This window comes from Rattus rattus, chromosome 2, assembly GCF_011064425.1.
Source record: "Rattus rattus isolate New Zealand chromosome 2, Rrattus_CSIRO_v1, whole genome shotgun sequence".
Classification (NCBI taxonomy): Eukaryota; Metazoa; Chordata; class Mammalia; order Rodentia; family Muridae; genus Rattus; species Rattus rattus.
Genome location: NC_046155.1, coordinates 16,830,317 through 16,857,279, shown reverse-complemented (window position 1 = coordinate 16,857,279; position 26,963 = coordinate 16,830,317). Strand labels below are relative to the sequence as shown.

The 26,963-nt window shown below is 36.9% G+C and overlaps 1 protein-coding gene across 1 annotated transcript in view; it reads left to right on the top strand.

Annotated features, from left to right (window-relative positions):
• Vps13a (vacuolar protein sorting 13 homolog A) overlaps positions 1–26,963 on the top strand; it is a 210,438-nt gene that overhangs the window by 8,340 nt on the left and 175,135 nt on the right. Inside the window, exons 2-9 of the mRNA XM_032891688.1 lie at positions 3,501–3,544; positions 7,673–7,715; positions 9,762–9,857; positions 10,109–10,210; positions 18,127–18,236; positions 20,318–20,377; positions 22,412–22,471; positions 22,735–22,815. Coding sequence (XP_032747579.1) covers positions 3,501–3,544; positions 7,673–7,715; positions 9,762–9,857; positions 10,109–10,210; positions 18,127–18,236; positions 20,318–20,377; positions 22,412–22,471; positions 22,735–22,815 — 596 coding nt within the window. The remainder of the gene's footprint in view (positions 1–3,500; positions 3,545–7,672; positions 7,716–9,761; positions 9,858–10,108; positions 10,211–18,126; positions 18,237–20,317; positions 20,378–22,411; positions 22,472–22,734; positions 22,816–26,963) is intronic.

Sequence of the window (26,963 nt, the reverse complement as noted above, 5' to 3'; positions counted from 1 at the left end):
TTTCTCATACATAAAATATTAAAGCAACAGGGCTAGAAACAAAAGGCCAGACATGTAGGAAATCAGGGTTTCACAGATATTTTTTGAGTATGATAAAATTGTATTTCTCATTTTATAGTCAGAAATAGAAATGGGGCTCCATTAGAAATTATTTTATGATGTCCATGTACTTTTCATCATTAATATCTGAATGTTTAGTATTGTTTTCACCCTGGCAAGTGTTCATGCCCATGACACTCATGGACTCATAAAGTATAGTCTCTTGGGTTAAAAGTTCCTTAGTTTGAAAAACAGTTTATTTGTCCTATATTTGAGCAGTAATACTTTTAAGAGTGTAACTTTTGTTATGACTTTTAGCAAATTTAGCATGTTAAGAAGTTTTTAGTTGAATATTGATGCCTCCAGAGAAGTTTGGGCTCTGGCGTCTGGCCAGTTTTAGTGCATGAATGCTATTGCCCTTGGAGACAGCTTTTGAATAAAAAGGATCAACCCCAAATCCTAATAAGAGTCAATATAGTTAGTGTGTGATCTAGAAAGGACACGTGCTTTCCAGAATCTTTAGTTCGTTGTATGATAGCATTTTAATATCAAAAAATAATACAGTTGTTATGCACAGTTAATATTCTTCCCTTTTTCTTAGTTGGAAGAAATTCTATTGTTTTCGACAGTAGGAGTTTGGATTTAAAGTTACCTCCCAAATATAACCAATCTCCAACAGTCTGAAACCTGTATTTAAAAATTCAAGTTATACTAAGTATGGGAGGATTCTCTTTACAATGATAGTGAATAATTGGTATCTCTTTAAACACAAAGGTTTTATTCAAGCAAAGTAAGACTGGATGAGCCGTCAGTCATAGCACAACATGATGGGTGACAGTATAAAGCATCTAGTTGTAGTTTCACTGAAACCAATATGTTATACCTACAATTTAGGAAAATATATCCCAAAATCTCATTTTAAAAATATTTAACTATAAAAGGATTTAACTTGAATGAGGTACTTGTCAGCATAGTTAAAGATGAGCATCACCCTGCCTTTTGAAGTTTGTGTTTGTATGCTCAGGCACGAGTACAGCCTTAAGGTGAGACGTATGAAAGAGTTTATCCAACAAGGTTGGAAATGCCTGATGGGTTCCTTTCTATCTAGGCTGAATGGAAGTTTTGATGTGTTATCTTTTCCAATTGATGGAATCCCATCTTTAGCTCCCTGTGGTGGTTTGAATAGGTTTGGCCCCCATAGAGAGATGGCTCAGCTGTTAAGAGGATCACATGGCTGAGGCTGCAGAGTTTTGCTGCTTGCTGGGACTGGAACATGACCTCTTTCCTTTTTTTTTTTTTTTAAGTTTTATTTCCTGCCTTCTTTGGTTTTCATTGAGCATTTTGTATAGCTATTTTTCTTACATATTAAGAATATGTTAAAAAGCTGTTTGGCGTTTGTAGTATTCATTTAAATATAATCTGAGTCCATACCAATAACACTCTGTTGCTTCCTGGGTTCGTGCTCACCTGAGGAGTGAGCCTGTGCATTGTCTGTGCATTGTTGCTGTTAATGTTTGGAGCAAACAACTTTCCACTAGCTTATTTAAGAATAGTGAAAATAAAAGATTTGATTTTACCCTCGTTGCTTAATTTTTTTTTTTTTTTTTTTTTTTTTTTTTTTTTTTTTTTAGTATTTCCTTTAAAGGAATCTACTGATCTACTGGCAACATTTCCTGTTATTTGTTAATTATCTGGGAATTTTTAATTTTCTTTCAGAGGCTTGCCCCATTTGAAAGAACACACACACACACACACACACACACACACACACACACACACTTTTTCTTTTCGGAGGTAGCGTTTCACTATGTCCTGGCTGCCCTAAAACTTAGTGTAGGGCAGACTGGCTTGAAGCTACAGAGACCCACCTGGCTCTGCCTCCCAAGTACTGGTCAAAGGTGTGTGCCACCATGCTGTCTCAGTGTTTATGTTCTTAACTACACTCCACATCCAACTCCTGGACGGAGGGAGGCAAGCTTGCCTGGTATGGGTGAGTATAGTGCAGGATCTCCATAATGAGTGCACAGACCTGGAAACAAGGTCTCTGGGGAGGTGGCAGGGTCTCTGTGGCAAGGTTTGTTTGGTTTAGTAACATTGGCCAGAGCAGGGATGTTGGAAGGTGCTTCATCTGCATGTTCAGGGGCTGGGGGTGGGGTGGGTAGGAGAAGACTGGACCTTTTAAGGTCAAACAAGGAATGAAGTCTGATAACTGTCATGGTAATAGATTCTAAATATGGTTGATGGTGGGGGAGCTGGTTTTATGGCACTAGATTGGGAGCAGTGGCAGGGTGGGAGGGGCTTGCATGGGGTGGAGGAATTCCTGCTGTCCACATGTTTGAGTATCCTTGGTTGACACTCCCTCAACCTTTCACATGTAACTATCACTAAATTCACAATATGTTACAGCATTCAACAATTTACCTGTAGAACAAAAGTCAAATCCTGTACCCATTAAGCAGTAATTACTCATACTCTATCTCCAGACTATGATAGAGATTGTATTTGCCCTGTTTTTGTTGGCTTTTCCTCCCTGCATTTGTTGATGAATAGGTGAGTTGTTCTTGCCTTTGGGATAATGCTGGTATGAATGTGAACATTTCTCTTTTCCTCAGTGCTTTCAGATGCTTTGAGGAATTCTTACTTAGAAGTACAATTGCTGAGTCATATCCCCCACTTGTCTTTGTGGTTGGTTATCTGCTTGGAATTTCTTTTCCTATGATTTTGTTTTTTAGCTTAATGTGTGTCCTTAAAAGGCAGCGAGAGTCATTTACAGTTTATTGTTAGATGCTGCTTGTCTGGTTCCTTGAATCCATCCTGCCAGTTTATGTCTGTTGGAGAGTAATTGAGCCCAGGGAGTGCATGTTGAGCAAGTGCTCTACCACTAAGCTCTGTCCCAGCCTGTGTAGCTCAAACTGGTCTCAGACTTGCTACGCATTGGTTCCTCTGCCTCTGGCCTCCAAAGTACAAGATTTACAGATGTTTGCTGCCTGCCAAACCATTTGTGTGTAGCTAGTGATAGGGAGTAACTTCGTGTTCTCATTTTATGTGTGAGGGCATACTGTGCATATGAGTGGGTACTGTATCTCTCTCTCTCTCTCTCTCTCTCTCTCTCTCTCTCTCTGTGAACTCAGAGGAGTGAGTGTGTGTGTGTGTGTGTGTGTGTGTGTGTGTGTGTGTGAACTCAGAGGAGAGAGGAGGGTGTCAGGCATCCTTCCTTCCCTATTGCTTTCTGCCTTTTCCCCTTGAGACAGATAAATGGCATCTGGGATGTTTTGTATCGAGGCTGGTGGTGGGAAGGATATTTTCCTGTCAGACCTTCTTAGACTAGGCAGAAGAATGAACATGAGCTGGTCAAAATATGTACATTTCCCCCTCAGGTGTTGTATTTAAAAAGAAGTATATTTAATTTAAAAATGTAATACAGTTGAATATATCATTTTTTTTTCTTTTCTTTTTTTAAGGAGCTGTGGTCCTCAAGAATCTTGTAATTAAAGAAAATGCATTGGTAGGTCTTGCCTATAGAAATTTATGATATTTGTGCATTTAATTGTTGCACTTGTTTCTAATTTAACATGTCACCATAAATTGCTTAAGTATGAGAAAGATTTTGAAAGTTATTTTCATAAAATGTGAATTTGCAAAGTAAATCTTTAAATCCTAAAAGATAGAAACAGTGTACTGTTTTCTCATTTAAAATATTTCTATTCATCTATTTCCATGTGGTATTTAACATCTATGTACTATTTAACCTGTCTTCTAGTTTATTTAACATTCAACACAAAGTATATTAAACTCTGTGACGTGAATTATATTCACAACTTTTGTAACTCTTCCAACACCTATTTTTACAACTCACACTGCCAAGAGAAACTCCTAACCATATTGAATAGCTTCTGCTCTTGGTTTCCACTGGCCTTGGGGATATTTCTTCAGTGCACACCGATGTTGTATTCACCAAAGAATTTTCTAAACTTCGTCTTCCATCCCTATGAATTTACTTCATCCAAATGATACCATGTCATATTCATACATTGCTTCTGGATTGTTCCACTTGCCATAATGTTTTCTTGGGCCATCCAGCTTGTAGCATGTACCATGGTTCCACTTTTTTTATGACTGAATAGTCTCCCTCTATGTCACCTTTTTAGTTTTCCAGTCAGCCTTATTTTTCCCTCTAGCTTTTGATGAACACTTAGGTCGTGTCTGCTTTGGGTTCTTTCAAAAGAGCTGCAGCAGATACTTATGCTAACGTAGATGTTGAAGGGCCTGCTTTCAGAGTTTTGAGTATATACCTAAGAGTCATTGTTTGGCTTTTCTAATACATTTAGCTTTTTCCAGAATGACCCAAAGGTTTTTCTTGCAGCTGAGAAACCACTTTATATTTTCTCCCAAACAAGTGCTAATTTTTTTGACATTTCTCAAATCTTGGAAAAATTACTTTATATTTTACATGTTAACCACTATCTTAGTAGATATGAAGTGGTATCTTGACATCTTCATTGATCAGCACTTCTCAAATAATTACTATTTTCTGAATAGCTAATGATGTTGAACATCTTATATACTTGTTACTGTATGCCTACATTCTTTGAAGAGATCTCTATTTAAATTCTTTGTGCATGTGTGCGTGTGTGCGTGTGTATGTGCGTGTGCGTGTGCGTGTGTGCGTGTGTGTGTGTGTGTGTTTGAGATGGTCTCACTAGTTGTCTTTGCTGGCTTAGTACTCACTATGTAGACCAGGCTGGTGTTGAACTTAAGGATTTTCCTGCCTTTCCCTCCCAAGTGCTGGAATTAAACCCAGTTTGCCTTTGTTTTCCAAAATAGGAATATAAAATGTATTTAAACCTACCCACAAAGTTCTATGTGATCAGCAATATAGAATTTGCTAGGATTTAGACAAATTTAGGACAGAGATTTAAAGTGTATTTTAAATTATAGTATTGATTTAGCTTTATTTAGTTAGAACAGTTAAAAAAAAGACATTTTATTCTCTAAGCAAGACATGAAATATATACTGTTTCTACTCCTATGTTTACCCTTATGTTTCAATTATAGTATATTTCATTGCATTTTTACTATTTAAATATGAAATCATTTATAACTACTATGCACCAAAATTTAACTTAATTAAGGTTTTCAAATAACAAATATTCAAATACTACTAGTGAGTGTTCTGTTGCATGCAGAGGACTCAACATTGATCATGTATTAAAAATATATACATTAACTTTCATGATTATAAGATTTATTTCCTTACCTTTTGTGTGGTGAATTGTCATCTTCATCTGTGAGTGTCCTATTGAAACACTATGACCCAAAGCAACTTTTGGAGATTAGATAACTTCCATGTTATTATTCACCATTGAAGGAAGTTAGGGCAGGAACTCAAATAGGGCAGACATCTGGAGGCGGGAGCTAGTGCAAAGTCTGAGGAGTACTGGTTACTGGATACCTCCTATAGCTTGCTCCAGCCTGCTTTCTTATAGGACATAGACCACCAGCCCAATAATGGCATCACTCAAAATGGGCTGGGCACTCACCCATCAATCACTCATTAAAAAACCTGTTTGCCTACAGCCCGATGTCATGGAGTCATTTTCTCAATTGGGGTTCCCTACTCTCAAAAGACTCTAGCTTGTGTCAAGTTGACATAAAACTAGCCAGTGTATCTGACCATTTGTCATCTTGATATACAGACACATTGCTGTTAAGCTACAACCTTTCTTGTTCATACTCAAAATTAGCTATTAATATTGACATCACAATATAAAATATTTTCAATTTAAAAGTCCCATGTGGAATCACACAGTTTATAACTAAATGAGTGAGGATGAGCCAAATAGAAATTCGTGTTGATCTCTAGTGGAATTCTAAAACTTTCTCCTTAGGGAAGACTTTGTGATTCCTAGTAACTATATACCATTCACCTACACATCACAATGCAAAGTTGCTTAGTGTTTTTGCTATAAAGCCATTTCTAGATAATGTATTTTTTTGTAAAGGACTTAACACAATGGTAACTATAAAGGTTTAAAATGATGATATAACACAATAAAAATGTCTACTCTTTCTTACACTCTGTGTTTGTAAAATCAAATATGGCCAGCCATTTTATCATAACACAAATAGGTAGTGGTCAGGATCCTCACCAACATCATCAAGAGGTGGTCTCACTTGAATATTCAACGTTATTTGGACAGTTACACCCTTGTCTTGTAATACAGGATGTATTCACCAATAGTCAAAATATACTACCTCTATGTATAGAAGTTGAAAAAAATAACCTATATAGAGAGGCTACTAGAAACTGTACAAACTTTCCCAGTATTCTTAACTCTCTATGCAAAGGGATATTTGCTCCAGATATTTTTATGTGGCTACAAACACAGCAGCAGAAGAAAAAAATGACAAATCAAGAGATGGTTGGTATAACCTGTTATAAATAACAATTTTTCATATTTTTCATGATGGGCTAAAAACTGTAATTGTTCATTTAATTAATAGCCATTTCTTCAAGAAACCTTTTAATATATGTAAACAAGTAGATTATACTTTTATTGTTAGGGGCTGACTACAATCTTTTTCTAAGTCCTATATTTTAAAAAATATTTGGAGGAAAGATTATTTTGTTTTCCTATTTTAATATTGAAGAGATCATCATCATCATCATCATCATTATCATCATCATCACCATCAATCCTCCTCCTAGTCCTCCCCCCAACCCCCCGTCCCCACCCCTTACTGCAACTGCCTGGTTTCCGCCTGAACTGCCAGCACTAGTGACTGAAGCTAGTCGGTACTACCTGGAACTTTCCAGGCCAGTTAGAGCTGTTTTGTGAGCCTGTCTTCACAAACAAGGCTGGTGCCGATGCCTTTAGTCTCTGCACTCAAGGCAGAGGCCCAAGGATCTTTCCAGGTTCTAGCCTGGCATCTTAAAAAGGAGATTTTGTTGGTGTGATTAAAGTTTTTGAGCTCTTTTTTCTGCATAATGATACCTGATCAGCTTCTTGATTTATAGTATTTCCCCTCTTCTGATATTTGGCTAATATAATGATAGTGTTCTTTGATGTATAAATATTTTTAATTTGATGAAGGACAATTTACCCATTTTACATTGCTTATGTTTTTGTTATCATTTCCATGCAGATTTTTTTCTTTGTATTTTCCTCTAAACTATAAATAAAGCTTTAGTTCTTCTGTTCAGTTGATCCCTGCTGAGTTTTATATATGTTATAGTTCAGAGACCCTACTTTCTGCTACTATTTTTACTATTTCTGATATTTTTTTTTTATTATTGGCTACCCATGTTCCCTAGCACCAGTTATTGTTAGAGCCCTCTTTCTCCCAATTAGCAGGAAAAACAATTTTGAAATTATTGTTTTGTAAAATGCCAATTTTAGGAAATAAAGTCTTAATCTATATAAAAGCTCTTCTGTTTAGTATTACTTAAGTATATATTTAACCATTTACTTTGGAAAGAGAAACTTTTGGTTATTAAACCATTACATTTAAATGAATACTGAAGATAATATGTAAGGTAACTAAAATACCTTTAAATCATTTTAGGAAGAAAATAATTATATTTTTGAACTTTATATGAATAATGTTTAAATAAATTTACTTTTCTTTATAGCATGAATTGGATGTACCATTCAAAGTTAAAGTTGGTCGTATAGGTAAGCAATATTTATCCTTGGAGTGTTGTTCTTGCTGGACATACAATGTAAATAAAAAACTTATTTGTGGAATGTAATTTTTCCTAATGCTTATGAGCATTAATTGAAAATATATTTGTGTGCTTTCATTTAGAACTTGGTGTATGTAGTATTTGAACAATAATTGCTCATTTTAGTAGATCTTGATGTTGAGTTTAGAGTCAAAGCAGCCTATAACAGACCTTAAGGAGCTATGTCTATTTCTGTGTTCTGACTACTTATGTTTGACATTATTTCAAAGTACATAACATCAAGGGTTTGGATCACGCAGACACTAGATCTAGGGACCAAAATGAAAGCTTGATTGTGCTATAGAAGAATTTCCAGGTTTTTTATTCTAGAAAACAAAGTGCTTTTTGTTTGTGTGTTTTGGGTTACTTTATCCATGTTCGTAATTAACTAAAGTATGAATTTAAATTAGATAAAGAATGAACTTAGTAGTTCATGTTTTCATGCATTGGTAGAACATAAATGAAACGTAAGAATTTAACATGTATAATAAAGCTGTCTATTAAAATTCATACCTTATTATGTTGTGTGTTTATTTAAATGTCATAGAGGTTGATTGAGATCATAATGTCTTAAGTTGGAACTTTTAGGTTTTTTTAGTTATGTAGTTGTTTTTGTGTAGTGTTAACGCTGTGAGAGTATCTGAGAAGCTTACATAAAACTATGATGGCTGTCTTTCCAACTTTGTGTATTATACTTACAGTTGCTACTAGAGTATATACCACAGAAAACCTTTTGTCATTGTTAGAATGTAAATTCTGTCTTGTTCCTTTAATGACAGTTTAGCATAAGTAAAAAGTGGACAATAGCACCAGTAATTTTCCTTCTGACATATTAGTTATTGGCTGTTTCTAATAGTTTGGATTGGTAATTTTTGTTGTTGTTGTTTTGAAGGCTTGTAACCATGGTGTAAGGATTTTTTTGTAATCTAAGTTGATTTGATTTGATTTGCTTTATTATGACAGTAATCTAAGGAATATATATTTGGGTGGAATAATCATATTATCTCATAAAACAGCCTTACAAATAAATGTGTTATATGTTGTTTTTAAACATTTGCCAGAAGTTACTTAAGTTTTACACTGATGGATTTTGAATTTTAGTGTAAGTCAGTGTAATCTCAATTGAACAAAAATTTAAAAATATACCGAGAAGGGTTGAGATTTTGACTAGTTATGTTTTCTCATTGCTGTGACAGCATGCCTGACACAAGCACCTGAGAGAAGGAAGGGTTGGATTGGTTCGGTTTGAGGATGCAGGTCATCATGACAAAGAAGGGCTGACAGCAGGAAGATGACACGTTTGTCACATTTTGTCAGGAAGAGGAAAGGAATGCTTCTTTCTTCTCCTTACTCAGTGTGGGACTCTAGCCCTTGAGTTTGTATTGCTTGCCTTTAGACTAGGTCTTCCATCTTCTGCTAATCTCCTCTAGAAATGATCTTATGGGCATTCTCAAAGGCTCGTTTCATAGGTAAATCCTGTCCAGTTGATAGTCAGTGTTAATCAACTCAGAGTTGATTCCAGCATCATCATACAAAACTGTATATAAAACAAAGTATATGTCTGTACATAAGAGCTTGTTTTTTTATTTTCCCTTTTTAAAATATGACAAGAAGTTAATTTTCAGATACTAAAAATAGGCAGTTCAGAAGACAAACAAAATCAATTAAGATGTTAATTGTATATATTTCACATAGTACCTGCATCCTTTAATAATATATTTTATTTGTATATGTTACTTTTATTGTGTTCCTAACACTTTGTGTATTTATTGTTTTATATGACACTATATTTCCTAATATATTCGTTGAATAACAAAGCACCCATTTCTACGTGAGTTGTATAAAAGTGCAGTTAATTTTATAGGACTGTATGGTCCCTCTGACACTATTATTTGTTCTGGATCTCTTTCAAAGATGTCTTCTAATGCTTTATAGTAATTGATTGGTAGATGTATGTTGAATGAACAATATTCTTATCTTTATTATTTTAATGTAGGTAGCCTTCAACTTAAAATTCCATGGAAAAACCTTTATACTCAACCAGTTGAAGCTGTTTTGGAAGAAATTTATTTACTCATAGTGCCGTCTTCTAGTAAGTTATTTAAAATTTATAATTTAAATTATCCTTAATTTTAGATGGAAAAATCTTTATATTTTATATTTTTGTTCCAAGAACTCTTAGTGAAGATAATTTAGGTTTTTTGGTTCAGTTTGAATTGCTTTTTTTGTTTGTTTGTTTTAATTCTCTGTAGATTTAGTTAGCATTATTATTTTCAATGCTAATTTTTGAAATTGAGTATATTTAAATTTTAAGTAGTTGAATATTTTATATAATTTTTGTAGGAATACAGTATGATCCTATCAAAGAAGAAAAGCAACTCATGGAAGCAAAACAACAGGAACTAAAAAGAATAGAAGAAGCAAAACAGAAAGTAGTCGATCAAGGTAAAATGTCAGTAAACTGGTAGTAAAGGATGTAAATTTATTATAATAGCATATTGGTTTTGGCTGGATATACTGAGATTATGTTACAAACAAGAAACCATCTCATTACCTAGAAAGTTGCATGGTTTGTGTGTTTTGTTATATATGCAAACATTTTACCTTACATAAATTTAAGGCAAATACTTACTGTGAGGATAAAGTCAGTTTTAAACATTAGCAAGTCTACCAAGTACACCTTCTTTCCTTTCTAGTCTGTGTCTTTATATTCCCCTTGTATTGATTATTTACTCTCGAATATACTGAGACCTTTAATGTGCTTGTGTTTACCTTTATCTATCCCCAACCCTGCCTCAGTTCATTGTAGGTCACATGACTATAATCCATTGATCATCAATGGAAGGGGAATCCCATAGAAACCTAATTTTTTCAGCTATCCCCTTGTTACTATCACTAGGGACTTTCTATATCTTTATTCTCACATCTTTTCTCTGTAGATCTTGTAGCTTATAAATATACTATATCCTATTCTTATTAAAAATGTTAAATTTTTTTCTACTTATCTGCTTTTCTTCTACTTTGTTCTTCACTGAGTAGCTATATATTTTAAAATCTTATAAATGGTGACTTAAATATCCCTACCATATACTGACTTATATTGACTGCTTATACAGATCTTAAACCAATTCTTTAAAATAATTTCAATTTATTTTACATTAGGGGTGTTTTGTCAACAAATATGTCTGTGCAGCATTTGCATGCATGGTGTCTGCATATCTCAGAAGGAGGCATCAGATCCTCTGCAACTTCAGTAACAGACAGTTGTGAGCCGCCATGTGGGTCTGGGAACTCAACCAGAAACAGCAGCCAGTGCTCCTAACCAGGGCCATCTCTCTAGCCTTATCCCTTAAGGATGCTCCCAGATTGCCGTTTTTGTTTTGTGTGATTTCAAGTCCCTGAATCTTTCAGAATCCTGGTTTTAAACTCTTACGTTTCAATGACAGCACCATCCTGGGTTATTTAGGATTTAAATTTCTTCTTCAGTTTGGCTGAAACCATTGGTTTTTTTGTTGCTTTCTCCAAGTCTTTTACCTTCTTCTGGCCTTGTGGATTTACCATTTTTGTTTGTGTTCTTTTCCTTTATTTATTTCTTTAATGATGCCTTACTGGAAAACGGAAATTCATACAATATAAACCATGCTTAATGAGAATTTATTAGGTCCAAAATACTAATGTTGTATAATATAAAACCCTGATGTTGCCTCAGTATCAGGATAATGCTTTAGTGCTTCAGCAAGATGTATTAGAAGCTCACATTGGACGCCGTCTGCTTCCATCCCTCATTCCTGCTTCTGCATCCTACAGCCTCGCCCCCTGCCATGCTGACTGCTCCATAGTTTACCAACTCACATTCTCCCCACTGTGAATTTTACCTTTTGTTTTTTTGACTTTTTATTTCATTGGTACTTATTTTGAAAAACTCCTGTTGGATGCTTTGCACAGCACATCTTCATGCAGGATTTCCTGTCTCCTTCATTGTAGCTTCAGGTCAAATATTCATGGTCCACGGGCATCATATAAAGAGACCCAAGGTCTCAGTTTCTCCTGTATTTGATGACTGTAGTTCTTCCACTGGATGGTATATTCCAGGGTTTAGTTGTTGTTGTTGTTGTTGTTGTTGTTGTTTTGTGAGGATATCTCTTCCCTTCCAAAATGAGTAAGCAAATTGCAGCAGCAGCTCATTTCTATAAGAACTCAGCCCGTCTTTTCCAAAAATGATCACTTTCGGTAGATTTGTGTCCCAGAAGCTCTGTAACGATGACCGATGATCATTTTTTGCATTTTACTTTTTTTATTCAGTATTTTTTGAAAGTTTTCAACATTAGGGTAGCAGTTAAATTTTTTAGGATGTGAATGACGTTTCCTGAAGCAACAGTATAGAATGAGAAGAAAAATAATTCTAGGATTAAGTTTTAAGGAAGCCTGCCACCTAGTGATTGTACAGAGGAAGAAGACATTTGAAGACTATCAAAGGATGGCAGAAAGAGAAGGGAAATTGAAGTTTATGGTTGCATGGGAAAGGAGCCATATTAAGAAGCAAATAATATCCCAGATCCTGATAGGATATCAGCTAATATAAGAATTATCGTAGTATTTTTGACATCTGGGCCATGTGTCACCTTAACAATAGTTGGGATCAAGTGGTGATAACAGAGGAGTTGTGGATTGCCGTTGATGCGCAGGTGAGGGCAGGTAAAAGATAAGGGTAGAGCCTGTGATTGGGCAGTGGACAAGGAAGTGGGTGGCAGTTTTAGAGATGGGAGAGGGACAGAAAGGAGAAAGAGAAAAGGAGAGAGAAAGATGCAGAGGACGAACCTGATACATGTGACTTGAAATAGCCACAGGTAGCTATGAACATCATAGAAGACCAATAGAATAATATAGGGCAGTTTGTCCAATCTAAGTGGCCAGTTTGTGTTTATATCAATTGAGTTTTGAGTTCTTTGAGTGGGTGTTTTGTGAGTTGAGAATTTACTGTTATAAATCTGACTGATAATTTATAAGCCTCTGGAGTTTTGATTTTACTGGGTTATGGGGCGGGGGGGGGTTGTGACAGCTTGTCGCAGGGGGCGGATGGGAGTGGGGAGACCACCGAGGCCAGATAGTAGCTGGAGCTAGTATGGAATGGTTTTTAATAATACACGAAAAGGAGTTATCTTCCCTTAGCTTTACTTCCAAATTTTAAGGCAAGGTGTGCCAGAAGTACAGAGCTGAGGGAGTGTTTTTGAGACTTTGAGAGAATGGATAAGAGATTATGAATACAGTTCGCATGTATGAAATTCTCAAATAAATAAGTGTATAAAACAAAGATTTTTTTTATCTTTATTAACTTGAGTATTTCTTATTTACATTTCGATTGTTATTCCCCTTCCTGGTTTCCTGGCCAACATCCCCCTAACACCCCCCTTCCCATCCTCCCCCCATTACTGCCCTCCCCCCAACAATCACATTCACTGGGGGTTCAGTCTTGGCAGGACCAAGGGCTTCCCATTCCACTGGTGTTCTTACTAGGATATTCATTGCTACGTATGAGGTTGGAGCCCAGGGTCAGTCCATGTATAGTCTTTGGGTAGTGGCTTAGTCCCTGGAAGCTCTGGTTGCTTGGCATTGTTGTTCATATGGGGTCTCGAGCCCCTTCAAGCTCTTCCAGTCCTTTCTCCGATTCCTTCAATGGGGGTCCCGTTCTCAGTTCAGTGGTTTGCTGCTGGCATTCGCCTATGTATTTGCTGTATTCTGGCTGTGTCTCTCAGGAGAGATCTACATCCGGTTCCTGTCGGCCTGCACTTCTTGCTTCATCCACCTTATCTAGTTTGGTGGCTGTATAAGTATGGGCCACATGTGGGGCAGACTCTGAATGGGTGTTCCTTCTGTCTCTGTTTTAATCTTTGCCTCTCTATTCCCTGCCAAGGGTATTCTTGTTCCCCTTTTAAAGAAGGAATGAAGCATTTGTATTTTGGTCATCCTTCTTGAGTTTCATGTGTTCTAGGCATCTAGGGTAATTCAAGCATTTGAGCTAATAGCCACTTATCAATGAGTGCATACCATGTGTGTTTTTCTGTGATTGGGTTACCTTACTCAGGATGATATTTTCCAGTTCCATCCATTTGCCTATGAATTTCATAAAGTCATTATTTTTGATAGCTGAGTAATATTCCATTGTGTAGATGTACCACATTTTCTGTATCCATTCCTCTGTTGAAGGGCATCTGGGTTCTTTCCAGCTTCTGGCTATTATAAATAAGGCTGCTATGAACATAGTGGAGCACGATGTCTTTGTTATATGTTGGGGCATCTTTTTGGGTATATGCCCAAGAGAGGTATAGCTGGGTCCTCAGGTAGTTCAATGTCCAATTTTCTGAGGAACCTCCAGACTGATTTCAGAATGGTTGGACCAGTCTGCAATCCCACCAGCAATGGAGGAGTGTTCTCTTTCTCCACATCCTCGCCAGCATTTGCTGTCACCTGAGTTTTTGATCTTAGCCATTCTGACTGCTGTGAGGTGAAATCTCAGGGTTGTTTTGATTTGCATTTCCCTGATGACTAAAGATGTTGAACATTTCTTTAGGTGTTTCTCAGCCATTTGGCATTCCTCAGCTGTGAATTCTTTGTTTAGCTCTGAACCCCATTTTTAATAGGGTTATTTGTCTCCCTGAAGTCTAACTTCATGAGTTCTTTGTATATTTTGGATATAAGCCCTCTATCTGTTGTAGGATTGGTAAAGCTCTTTCCCCGATCTGTTGGTTGTCGTTTTGTCCTAACCACAGTGTCCTTTGCCTTACAGAAGCTTTGTAGTTTTATGAGATCCCATTTGTCGATTCTTGATCTTAGAGCATAAGCCATTGGTGTGTTGTTCAGGAAATTTTCTCCAGTGCCCATGTATTCGAGATGCTTCCCCACTTTTTCTTCCATTAGTTTGAGTGTATCTGGTTTGATGTGGAGGTCCGTGATCCACTTGGACTTAAGCTTTGTACAGGGTGATAAGCATGGATCGATCTGCATTCTTCTACATCCTGACCTCCAGTTGAACCAGCACCATTTGCTGAAAATGCTATCTTTTTTCCATTGGATGGTTTTAGCTCCTTTGTCAAAAATCAAGTGACCATAGGTGTGTGGGTTCATTTCTGGGTCTTCAATTCTATTCCACTGGTCTATCTGTCTGTCTCTGTACCAATACCAGGCAGTTTTTATCACTATTGCTCTGTAATACTGCTTGAGTTCAAGGATAGTGATTCCCCCTGAAGTCCTTTTATTGTTGAGGATAGTTTTAGCTATCCTGGGTTTTTTGTTATTCCAGATGATTTTGCAAATTGTTCTGTGTAAGTCTCTGAAGAATTGGATTGGTATTTTGATGGGGATTGCATTGAATCTGTAGATTGCTTTTGGTAAAATGGCCATTTTTACTATATTAATCCTGCCATCCATGAGCATGGGAGATCTTTCCATCTTCTGAGCTCTTCTTCAATTTCTTTCTTCAGAGGCTTGAAGTTCTTATCATACAGATCTTTTATTTGCTTGGTTAAAGTCACATCGAGGTATTTTATATTATTTGGGACTATTATGAAGAGTGTCGTTACCCTAATTTCTGTCTCGGCTAAAACAAAGACTTTTAACATCATTTCATTCCTCCCTATCCCCCTCTGCTCCTACTATGTCTCAAATATGACTTCTATAATAATTATTATTATCTTAATTATGATAATTAAATAATAATTATTTAAATAATATTTATTAAATTATTATTATTAAATTATTATCAAAATTATTAAGTTATTAAATAATAATTGAATTAAAACTATTTACAAATATATATTTGCTTACATATTATATGCAACATAAAATATTTATAAATTTAATATAATATAAAATTTAATAAATATATTATTAAGTAATAATTCTTATGTGTGTCCAATAAGAAATGCAACCTTCTTTTTTTTTCTTTTTTTTTTTATTATTAACTTGAATATTTCTTATATACATTTTAGTGTTATTCCTTTCCGGTTTTCGGCAAACATCCCCTCCCCCCCCCCTTCCTTATGGGTGTTCCCCCCACCTCCCCCCCATTGCCTCCCCCCCCCAACAGTCTAGTTCACTGGGGGTTCAGTCTTAGCAGGACCAGGGCTTCCCCCTTCCACTGGTGCTCTTACTAGGATATTCATTGCTACCCTATGAGGTCAGAGTCCAGGGTCAGTCCATGTATAGTCTTTTGGTAGTGGCTTAGTCCCTGGAAGCTCTGGTTGCTTGGCATTGTTGTTCATATGTGGTCTCGAGCCCCTTCAAGCTCTTTCAGTCCTTTCTCTGATTCCTTCAACGGCGGTCCCGTTCTCCGTTCAGTGCTTTGCTGCTTGCATCCGCCCATGTATTTGCTGTATTCTGGCTGTGTCTCTCAGGAGCGATCTACACTTCTGCACTTCTTTGCTTCATCCATCTTGTCTAATTGGGTGGCTGTATATATATGGGCCACATGTAGGGCAGGCTCTGAATGGGTGTTCCTTCTGTGTCTGTTTTAATCTTTGCCTCTCTATTCCCTGCCAAGGGTATTCTTGTTCCCCTTTTAAAGAAGGAGTGAAGCATTCACATTTTGATCATCCGTCTTGAGTTTCATTTGTTCTAGGCATCTAGGGTAATTCAAGCATTTTGGGCTAATAGCCACTTATCAATGAGTGCATACCATGTATGTCTTTCTGTGATTGGGTTAGCTCACTCAGGATGATATTTTCCAGTTCCAACCATTTGCCTACAAATTTCATAAACTCGTTGTTTTTGATAGCTGAGTAATATTCCATTGTGTAGATGTACCACATTTTCTGTATCCATTCCTCTGTTGAAGGGCATCTGGGTTCTTTCCAGCTTCTGGCTATTATAAATAAGGCTGTGATGAACATAGTGGAGCATGTGTCTTTTTTATATGTTGGGGCATCTTGTGGGTATATGCCCAAGAGAGGTATAGCTGGATCCTCAGGCAGTTTAATGTCCAATTTTCTGAGGAACCTCCAGACTGATTTCCAGAATGGTTGTACCAGTCTGCAACCCCACCAACAATGGAGGAGTGTTCCTCTTTCTCCACATCCTCGCCAGCATTTGCTGTCACCTGAGTTTTTGATCTTAGCCATTCTCACTGGTGTGAGGTGAAATCTCAGGGTTGTTTTTGATTTGCATTTCCTTATGACTAAAGATGTTGAACATTTCTTTAGGTGTTTCTCAGCCATTTGGCATTCCTCAGCTGTGAATTCTTTGTTTAGCTCTGAACCCCATTTTTTTAATAGGGTTATTTGTCTCCCCGGTCTAACTTTTTGAGTTCTTTGTATATTTTGGATATAAGGCCTCTATCTGTTGTAGGATTGGTAAAGATCTTTTCCCAATCTGTTGGTTGCCGTTTGTCCTAACCACAGTGTCCTTTGCCTTACAGAAGCTTTGCAGTTTTATGAGATCCCATTTGTCGATTCTTGATCTTAGAGCATAAGCCATTGGTGTTTTGTTCAGGAAATTTTCTCCAGTGCCCATGTGTTCCAGATGCTTCCCTAGTTTTTCTTCTATTAGTTTGAGTGTATCTGGTTTGATGTGGAGGTCCTTGATCCACTTGGACTTAAGCTTTGTACAGGGTGATAAGCATGGATCGATCTGCATTCTTCTACATGTTGACCTCCAGTTGAACCAGCACCATTTGCTGAAAATAAATGCAACCTTCTTAATCTATCTAAAGTCACTCTGATATACATGTGTTCAAGACTGACATGTTGGAATTGGATAACCTTTCATGAGACTTTTCCCAGGAAAACACTGATTCTCTCTTTCTAAGCAGTCATTGGTTTTCTGTAGGTCTTGATGTAGGGGTGTGGCCTTCTGAGTTTCCCCTATCCATGTTGGCATGCCAGCTGATGCTGTTCTTGTGCAGATTTTGTTTAGGCAATCATATTGTTATGGTTTTATGACATTTATAAAAGTCACTGTGTCATGGCAGATGTCCTTGTCATCTGGCCCTTACATTCGGGCTATACAGTTTAGTATCAGTGAATTTAACATAGTTGGCTGTAGTCCAACGAGACAAAAGACTAGCTTTTAAATACTTTGTATTTAGTTGCTTTTGAGAGAGAGAGAGAGACAGGAGGGAGGGAGGGGAGGGAGAGAGAGAGAGAGAGGGAGAGAGAGAGAGAGAGAGAGAGAGAGAGAGAGAGAGAGAGAGAGAGAGAGAGAGAGAGCCTTGCCAGCGAGCAATCTTTGATACTGAAAGATTTTGGAAATCTCAAGTCATCTATTCAAGTGTTTTACATTTTCTTTAACAAGGCAATATGTTACTTTAATATATGGATAATTATAGTTTGTGTTTCATTCAATTTAAAGAGGAATATTTGCAATTTTAGAAAATCCTCAGGAGGAAAAACAAGACACTTTTGCAGAAAAGTTAGTTACTCAAATCATAAAGAATCTTCAAGTGCAGATTTCCAGTATCCATGTCCGTTATGAAGATGACGTAAGTATCTTACCCTCATGCACGTATGTGACTGCGTGTGGCTTTGCTCTGCTGGGAGGAGGGAGGACAGAGAGCTGATGACCATGAGATCTTTTTGTTTTGTCGTTACATTTTCAGTGAGTACTTGATTAGATTTTGCTAAGCTGTTTGAACTTTGGGTTATGAAGGCAGTGTCTTGGGAGTTAATGAATTCTACAGATTTTTACCTCCAGCAAAGAGTGCTGGCCTAAGACTAAGTGGATCTGACTTAGCTTCTGCTCCAGTTTTCTTAAGTATGTATTAAGTTGCTGTTCTAGTTTTTTTCTTATATTGCTGTGATAAAATACCCTGACAAACGCATCTTCTCCCCACTTCATTTCTTTCTGTATTGATTTACTTACTTTACATATCGATTGGAGCCCCCTTCCCTCCTCTGCTCCTAGTCCTAGCCTTACAAATTCCTCCCCTCACTGTCTTCTCCCCTTCTCCTCAGAGAACAGGAAGTCCAGCCTTGCGTACCACTCTGCCCTGAGACATCAGGACTAAACACATCCTCTCCCACTGAGGCCCAGTCAGGCAGTCCAGCTAGGGGAAGGGGATTCAGGCAGGCAACAGAGTCAGAGACAGCTCCCAGGAAGACCAAGCTGCACATCTGCTACACATGTATAGGGGCCTGACAAAAGCATCTTTAAGAGAGAAATGTTTTACTCGCTACAGTTCAGGTCACAGTCCATTATTGCAGAAAGTCGGGGCAGGAATGTAAAGCAGAGAGTTACATCCACCTTGTCAAAGCAGGGACAGAATGAATATGCATGCCTATATTCAGATCACTTTTGCCACTGTAGCATAGCAAAAGACTCAAACCCCAGGGGATGATGCTACCCACAGAGGGCTGCATGCCAGTTAACATCATCAAGATAATCACTGCACCCGACACACACTTTGTCCTGCTACACATGCCCACAGAGCAGCCTGACAGTTCCTCATTGGGATCCTCTGCTCAGGTGATTTCAGATTCTGTCATAATTAAAGATAACCATTCCATTTGCATTAAATGTTGCTGCATCATTTTTTAAAAGCTGTAACATTTTTGACAAGTTTACTAAATCCTGTGTGGTAGAAAAGGTGCAATTACAGTACATGCAACGTAGAAAATTATGTCTTTGACCTGGCTTTCTCTTGGTTCTTGGAAGAAACAACTCTTTTAAAGAGCCTCCTTGGATTCAAACATTTTTTTTAACAAATAAAACTTAACAAAAGTTGGATTTTTACAATGAAAATATACATAATTCTTTGCATGTACCTTTTTCCTTTTAAAATAAAGTTATTCTTATAACACAAGTTTCATGAACTAATACTTTCACACCTGTGAGAGGCGCTCAACAGCTATGGATATGGGAGAGCTTCCAGATGCTTGCTGCTTAAAACATGGTAGAAGAGCCTGAGATTGAAACAAAACTAAACAACAAAATCAGTGTATAAATGGAAAGACCAAGTGTATTTAAAAAATGCTCAAAATAGAATGTCTTTGAGTCTAAAGTATTTACTATTATTTTACATTCTAAAGTGCATAGAGTTGATATTTTAAAACACATTGCTGGAGAATTTATGTGTAAATAGAATATTTTTTTCTTTCTGGCAGAAGTTGGGGCTGAAAACAGTAGCTGTCCCAAGTGTTAAGTTTCAGTCTATCCCAGGATGGGGCAGGAACTTCTGAATTGTGCCTGTGCAGGTGGTAATGGTGATTTCCTACCTTGGTTTGCTTAGATGCCATCTGGTGCTGAGTCCAGGGCCTTGCATTTTTGCCTGATTTGTTCTTAAGGAGAATAGAAGTTATCAAAGAGGAGCATGGAGTAAAGGACTATCCAAGGGTTCAAGTTCTAAAGCAAAGCAGGCTTACTTTGGCCTCTTTTACTCTTACTTTCTCTACTTGGTAACACACAACTCTGTTTTTAGAAAAAAAAAATGGAGCAGAATTGTCCTGAAAAATAATGTTTTTGAATATTTGAAATACGATATTTCTCAGATATTTGACTGTTTCTATGAAGTGATTTTTGTCCAATTGGCAACCCATCTAAGTAATTTACTTTGTTTTTCTTCAGATCACAAATCGAGAGAAACCCCTCTCTTTTGGTATTTCTCTTCAAAATCTCAGCCTTCAGGTACTTGGTTCAAAAGAAAATGTAACTTTTAAATTGTGTAGTATAGTTAGATATATGCTTATGTCAGTATCAGAAGTATGCCAGGTTTGTGATTGATTGGCTGTGTAGAACTGGTCTAGGAAGTCCTTAGACTTGGTTGGAATGAGGAGTAAGTACATGCTCATTTCTAAAACTGTCAGTTAGCATTTTAAGTTGATTCAGGTGCTTTACATGGTTCTTCTGTAAGTTACTTTTTATTTTACTGTGTTTTTTACTTTTCTCTTTGTAGCTACATATAATGCAGTTCATATGTACTCCACTTCAGTATTGCATCTTCTAGGTTGTGTTTTTTTTTTTTGTATAGTTTTTGTTTGTTTTGGGTTTTTTGTTTTTTTAAAACATGGTTCTGAAGTAAAAAAGAAAGGGTCAGGGGTTGAGGGGCAGACACAGTTATTACTAGGTAACAGTGAATGGTGTCTGTTGTCAGTGCTGCTGACAGATTGAAAAATATAGAGAATTACTATTTATATTTAGTAATATGAAAATTATTGCTACAGTAGCAACAGTAGTTTTATTTATTGAAAATATTTTATGTGTATTTTGTGTGCCTGAGTTCATTTTTTTTTTTTTTTTTTTTTTTTTTTTTTGGAGCTGGGGACCGAACCCAGGGCCTTGCGCTTGCTGGGCAAGCGCTCTATCACTGAGCTAAATTCCCAACCCCTGTGCCTGAGTTTATTTATGTGCACATATACACATGACAGGAGCTCACAGAAGTCAGAGCGGGGAGTGGTAGATTTTGTGGAACTGGAGGAACAGGTGATTGTGAATCATTGCTGGGAACTGAACCCTGGTCCTCTGCGACAGTCATACTCACTTTAACCACTGAATCATCTCTGCAGCCCCACAGACAGTGCCTTTAATTATTAACTTTGGAGGTTCCTGAGAACTTGTGTGCCATACGAGACTCATACAGTTACACATACTCTTTCTTGGCTTGGCATTGTGATGTCTGTTTCCTTGTATGATTTTTATTATTAGTTGTTGCAATGATGGGACTTGGCAAGTTAGATAAGCAGTCTACCACCAAGCCACTTCTTTAGTGTGAAATCAACACCTTAAAAGTCACCCCTAGCAATCAAAATTTTTGCTAAAGTTTAGGATCCATTCTTCTAGTCAGTTCTTCACACAGCAGTGGGACCATCTCTCTAATATCAAGGATCTGGCAAGGTGTTATTCAACACTCTGGAAGCTGAAGCAGTATCATGAGCTCAAGGCCATCTGGGCTCCAAAACCAGACCCTGTTTTGAAAGGAAAAAAATCATATACAAATAAAGATTTGATTATGGTATTTACCATTTCTTATTTCTAAAGGTTTTTAAGTGTCTTGGTTTGAACCTGGGCCTTCTACAGCATTCCTTGATAAGTGTTCTTCAGTATGTACCCGGCTTTGTCCTCGGTGACTTTGATTATTCTAAGTTTAAAATCTTGTCTTTATAGTGTGTATAAAATCTTTGAAATCTGACCCTAAGTAACATTTGGTTTTTCATTTTTCCTTCCTGTGTTTTATTCTCTGGCCATATCTTGGGCCTCTTTTAAAACATGAACAAAAACAAAAACAAACCCCAAACAAAACCAGTCAATATGTAACAAACAAAACCAAAGCAAACAAGCTAACAGAACCAACTCTTTTGTCTTGCCATACACTAGGTAGTGTTTATTCATGGTGTATGGACTGTGGTGATTATAAGGCTGTTGAAGGGAGTCCTCGCAACAAGGGTTAGGTTAGTCATTATATATGGCACATCTTTGAGTCTGATTTTTTTCTTTTTTTTGCCATGTTTTGTCTGATGTATATTGGGCCTTTGAAATTGCTCATTTCTGTTTGTTTTTGACCAGTGAGTTCTTTGAAAGCAAACGGTTAGTGTTAGTGGCCTGATAATACTATTTTTTACTAAATGATAGATAAGTTTTCAAAGGCGTTTTCATGGGAAATCTTAGGGTATGATTAAAACCTGCTTATTATATATAATGCTCTTTTCCTACTCCCTTCTTTAGACAACTGATCAATATTGGAATCCATGTTTACATGATGATACTGAAAAACTAGTTCGGAAGGTAAAATGAATTCTATCCCATAGACTTGATAAGAGGGAATTTTAGACAAATGATGATGATGATGGTGGTGGTGGTGGTGGTGGTGGTGGCGGCAGCGGTGGTGGTATATGTGTGTGTGTGTGTGTGTATGTGTGTGTATAAACATGTATATTATATCTGTTTGCTTTACCCAGGATAAGAGTCAACTACTTGCGAATTCTGAGCATAGCAAGAATTAAAAATTCTTTTAAAAAAGTAACTGACAATAAACCTTTTATTTTCAGCTAATCCGATTAGATAATCTCTTTGCTTACTGGAATGTGAATTCTGAGATGTTTTATCTGAATGATTATGATGACGCATTGGTAAGTAAATATTTATATGCATATTTGTTGTATTATAATTTGTATAATGTTTAGCTCATACCAATTCTAGATTTAGTACTGCTTTTAAACAAAATCCAGCAGGAGTTTTACAAACACAATTAATTGGAAATTTCTTTTTTCTTTTATTGAATATTTTCTTTATTTAAATTTAAAATGTTATCCCCTTTCCTGGTTTCCCCTCTGAAAACCCCCCATCCCATCCTCCCACCCCCTGCCTCCATGAAGATGCTTCCCCAACCACCTACCTACCCACCAACTCCCTCCCACCTCAACACCCTGACATTCCCCTACACTGGGCATCGAGCCTTCACAGGACCAAGGACTTCTCCTCCCACTGATGCCTAACAAGGCCATCCTCTGCTACATATGCAACTAGAGCAAAGAGTGACTCCATGTGTACCCTTTGGTTGATGGTTTAGTGCCTGGGAGCTCTGATGTGTCTCATTGGTTGATATTGTTCTTGCTATGGGTTGCTAACCCCCTCAGCTACCTCAGACTTTCTCTAACTCCTTCATTGGAGTTCTCAGTCCAGTGGTCGGCTGTGAGCATCTGCCTCTGTATTTGTCAGGCTCTGGCAGAGCTTCTCAGGAGACAGCCATATCAGGCTTCTGTCAGCATACATCTCTTAGCATCCCCAATAGTGACTGGGTTTGGTGACTGCATGTGTGATGGATCCCCATGTGTGACAGTCTCTGGGTGGCCTTTTCTTTAGTCTCTGTTCCACACTTTGTTTCTGTATTTCCTCCTGTGAGTATTTTATTCCCACTTTTAAGAAGTACTGAAGCATCCACACTTTTGTCTTTCTTCCTTTTGAGCTTCAAGTGGTCTGGAAATTGTATATTGGAAATTCTGAGCTTTTGGGCTAATAGCCACTTATCAGTGAATGCATACCATGTGTGTTTTTCTGTGATTGGGTTACCTCACTCAGGATGATATTTTCCAGTTCCATCCATTTGCCTATGAATTTCATAAAGTCATTGTTTTTGATAGCTGAGTAGTCCTCCATTGTGTAAATGTACTACATTTTCTGTATTCATTCCTCTGTTGAAGGGCATCTGGAATGTTTCCAGCTTCAGGCTATTATAAATAAGGCTGCTATGAACATAGTGGAGCATGTGTCTTTGTTGTATGTTGGAGCATCTTTTGGGTATATGCCCAGGAGAGGTATAACTGGGTCCTCAGGTAGTACAATGTTCAATTTTCCATTCCTAAATAGGGTTATTTGATTCTGTGGAGTCTAACTTATTGAGTTCTTTGTATATACTGGATATCAGTCCTCTATCGGATGTAGGATTGGTAAAGATCTTTTCCTAATCTGTTGTTTGTTGTTTTGTCCTATTAACAGTGTCCTTTGCCTCGTAGAAGCTTTACAATTTTATGAGGTCTTATTTGTCAATTCTTGATCTTAGAGCATAAGCCATTGGTGTTTTGTTTAGGAAATTTTCCCCAGTACCCATGTGTTGGAGACACTTCCCACGTTCTTTTCTATTAGTTTCAGTGTATCTGGTTTTATATGGAGGTCCTTGAACCACTGGGACTTGAGCTTTGTACAGGACTATAAGAGTGGATCATTTGCATTCTTTTACATGCTGACTTACAATTGAACCAGCACTATTTGTTGGAAATGTTGCCTTTTTTTTTTTCCATTAGATGGTTTTAGCTCCTTTGTCAAAGATCAAGTGACCATAGGTGTGTGTGTGTTCATTTCTGGGGCTTCAATTCAATTCCACTGATCTACCTGTCTGTCTCTGTACCAATATCATACCGTTTTTCTCAGTATTGCTCTGTAATATAGTTTGAGGTCAGGGATGGTGATTCCTGCAGAAGTTCTTTTATTGTTGAGAATAGTTTTCACTATCCTGGGTATTTTCTTACTTCAAATGAATTTGTAAATTGCTTTTTCTATGTCTATGAAGTCTATGAGTGGGAATTTTGATGGGGATTGCATTGAATCTGTAAATTGCATTCAGTAAGACGACCACTTTTATATTATTAATCCTGCCAATCCATGAGTATGGGAGATCTTTCCATCTCTTGAGATCTTCTTCAATTTCTTTTTTCAGAGACTTGAAGTTTTTGTTATACAGATCTTATACTTGCTTGAGTAGAGTCACCCCAAGGTATTTTATATTATTTATGACTACTGTGTAGGGTGTTGTTTCCCTAATTTCTTTCTCAGCCTGTTTATCCTTTGAGTAGAGGAAGGCTACTCTCTGGTGGAATTTTTGGGGTCACTTAAGTATACTATCATATCATCTGCAAATAGTGATATTTTGACTTCTTCCTTTTCAGTTTGTATTCATTTGACCTCTTATTTTTGTCTAATTGCTCTGGCTAGGACTTTGAGTACTATATTGAATAGATGGGCAGCTTTGTCTAGTCCCTGATTTTAGTGGGATTGCTTCAAGTTTCTCTCCATTTAGTTTGATGTTGACTACTGGTTTGCCTTATATTGCTTTTACCATGTTTAGGTATGGACCTTGAAGTCCTGCTCTTTACAAGACTTTTATCATGAAGGGGTGCTGAATTTAGTCAAATACTTTCTTAGCATCTAATGAGATGATCATATTTTTTTTTCTTTTGAGTTTGTTTATATAATTGATTATGTTGATGGATTTTCATATATTGAACCATATGTGCATCCCCGGAATGAAGCCTACTTGATCGTGATGGATGATCATTTTGATGTGTTCTTGTATTTGCTTTGTGAGAATTTTATTGAGTATTTTGGCATCGATATTCATAAGGGAAATTGGTCTGAAGTTCTCTTCTTTGTTGGCTCTTTGTTTGATTTAGGTATAAGTGTAATTGTGGCTTCATGGAACGAATTTGGTAGTGCTCCTTCTGTTTCTATTTTGTGGAATAGTTTGGACAGTATTTGTATGAGGTCTTCTATGAGGGTCTAATAGAATTCTACACTAAACCCATCTGGTCCTGGGCTTTTTTTTCGTTGGTAGATTTTTAATGACTGCTTCTTTAGGGATTATGGGACTGTTCAGATGGTTTATCTGATCCTTATTTAACTTTGGTACCTTGTATCTGTCTAGAAAATGTCCATTTCATCCAGATTTTTCAGTTTTGTTGAATATAGACTTTTGTAGTAGGATCTGATGATTTTTTGAATTTCCTCAGTTTTATTGTGATGTCTTCCTTTTCATTTCTGATTTTGTTAATTTGGAAATTGTCGCTGTACCGTCTGGTTAGTTTGGCTAAGGGTTTACCTATGTTGTTGATTTTCTCAGAGAATCAGGTTCTGGTTTTGTTGATTTTTTTTTTTTTTTTTTTTTTTTTTTTTTTTTTTTTTGTATAGTTCTTTTGGTTTCTACTTGATTGACTTCAGCCCCGAGTTTGATTATTTCCTGCCTTCTACTCCTCTTGGGTGTACTTGCTTCTTTTTGTTCTAGAGCTTTTAGTTGTGCTGTCAGGCTGCTCCTGTTTGCTCTCTCCAGTTTCTTTTTGGAGTCACTCAAAGCTATGAGATTTCCTCTTAGCACTGCTTTCATTGTGTCTCATAAGTTTGGGTATATTGTGCCTTAATTTTCATTAATGTCTAAAAAGTTTTTAATTTCTTTATTTCTTCCTTGACCAAAATGTTGTTCATTTTCCCTGTGTGGGCTTTCTGTTGTTTTTGTGGTTATTTAAGACCAGCCTTAGTCCATGGTGATCTGATTGAATACACGGGATTATTTCAGTCTTCTTGTGTCTGTTGAGGACCAATTATATGGTCAATTTTGGAGAAAGAACCTTGAGGTGCTGAGAAGAATGTATATATTTTTGTTTTAGGATGAAATGTTCCATAGATATCTGTTAAATCCATTTGGTTCATAACTTCTGTTAGTTTCACTGTGTCACTGTTTACTTTTTATTTCCATGATCTGTCTATTAAGAGTGGAATGTTGAAGTCTCCCACTATTATTGTGTGCTTTGAGCTTTAGTAAAGTTTCTTTTATGAGTGTGGGAGCACTTGCATTTGGAGATTAGATGTTCAGAATTGAAGGATAAGTAGGTAGATTTTTCTTTTGAGAAGTATAAAGTGTCCTTCCTTGTCTTTTTCATAAGTTTTGGTTTAAAGTCAATTTTAAATTCCACATTGTAATGGCTACTCCATCTTGTTTCTTGGAACCATT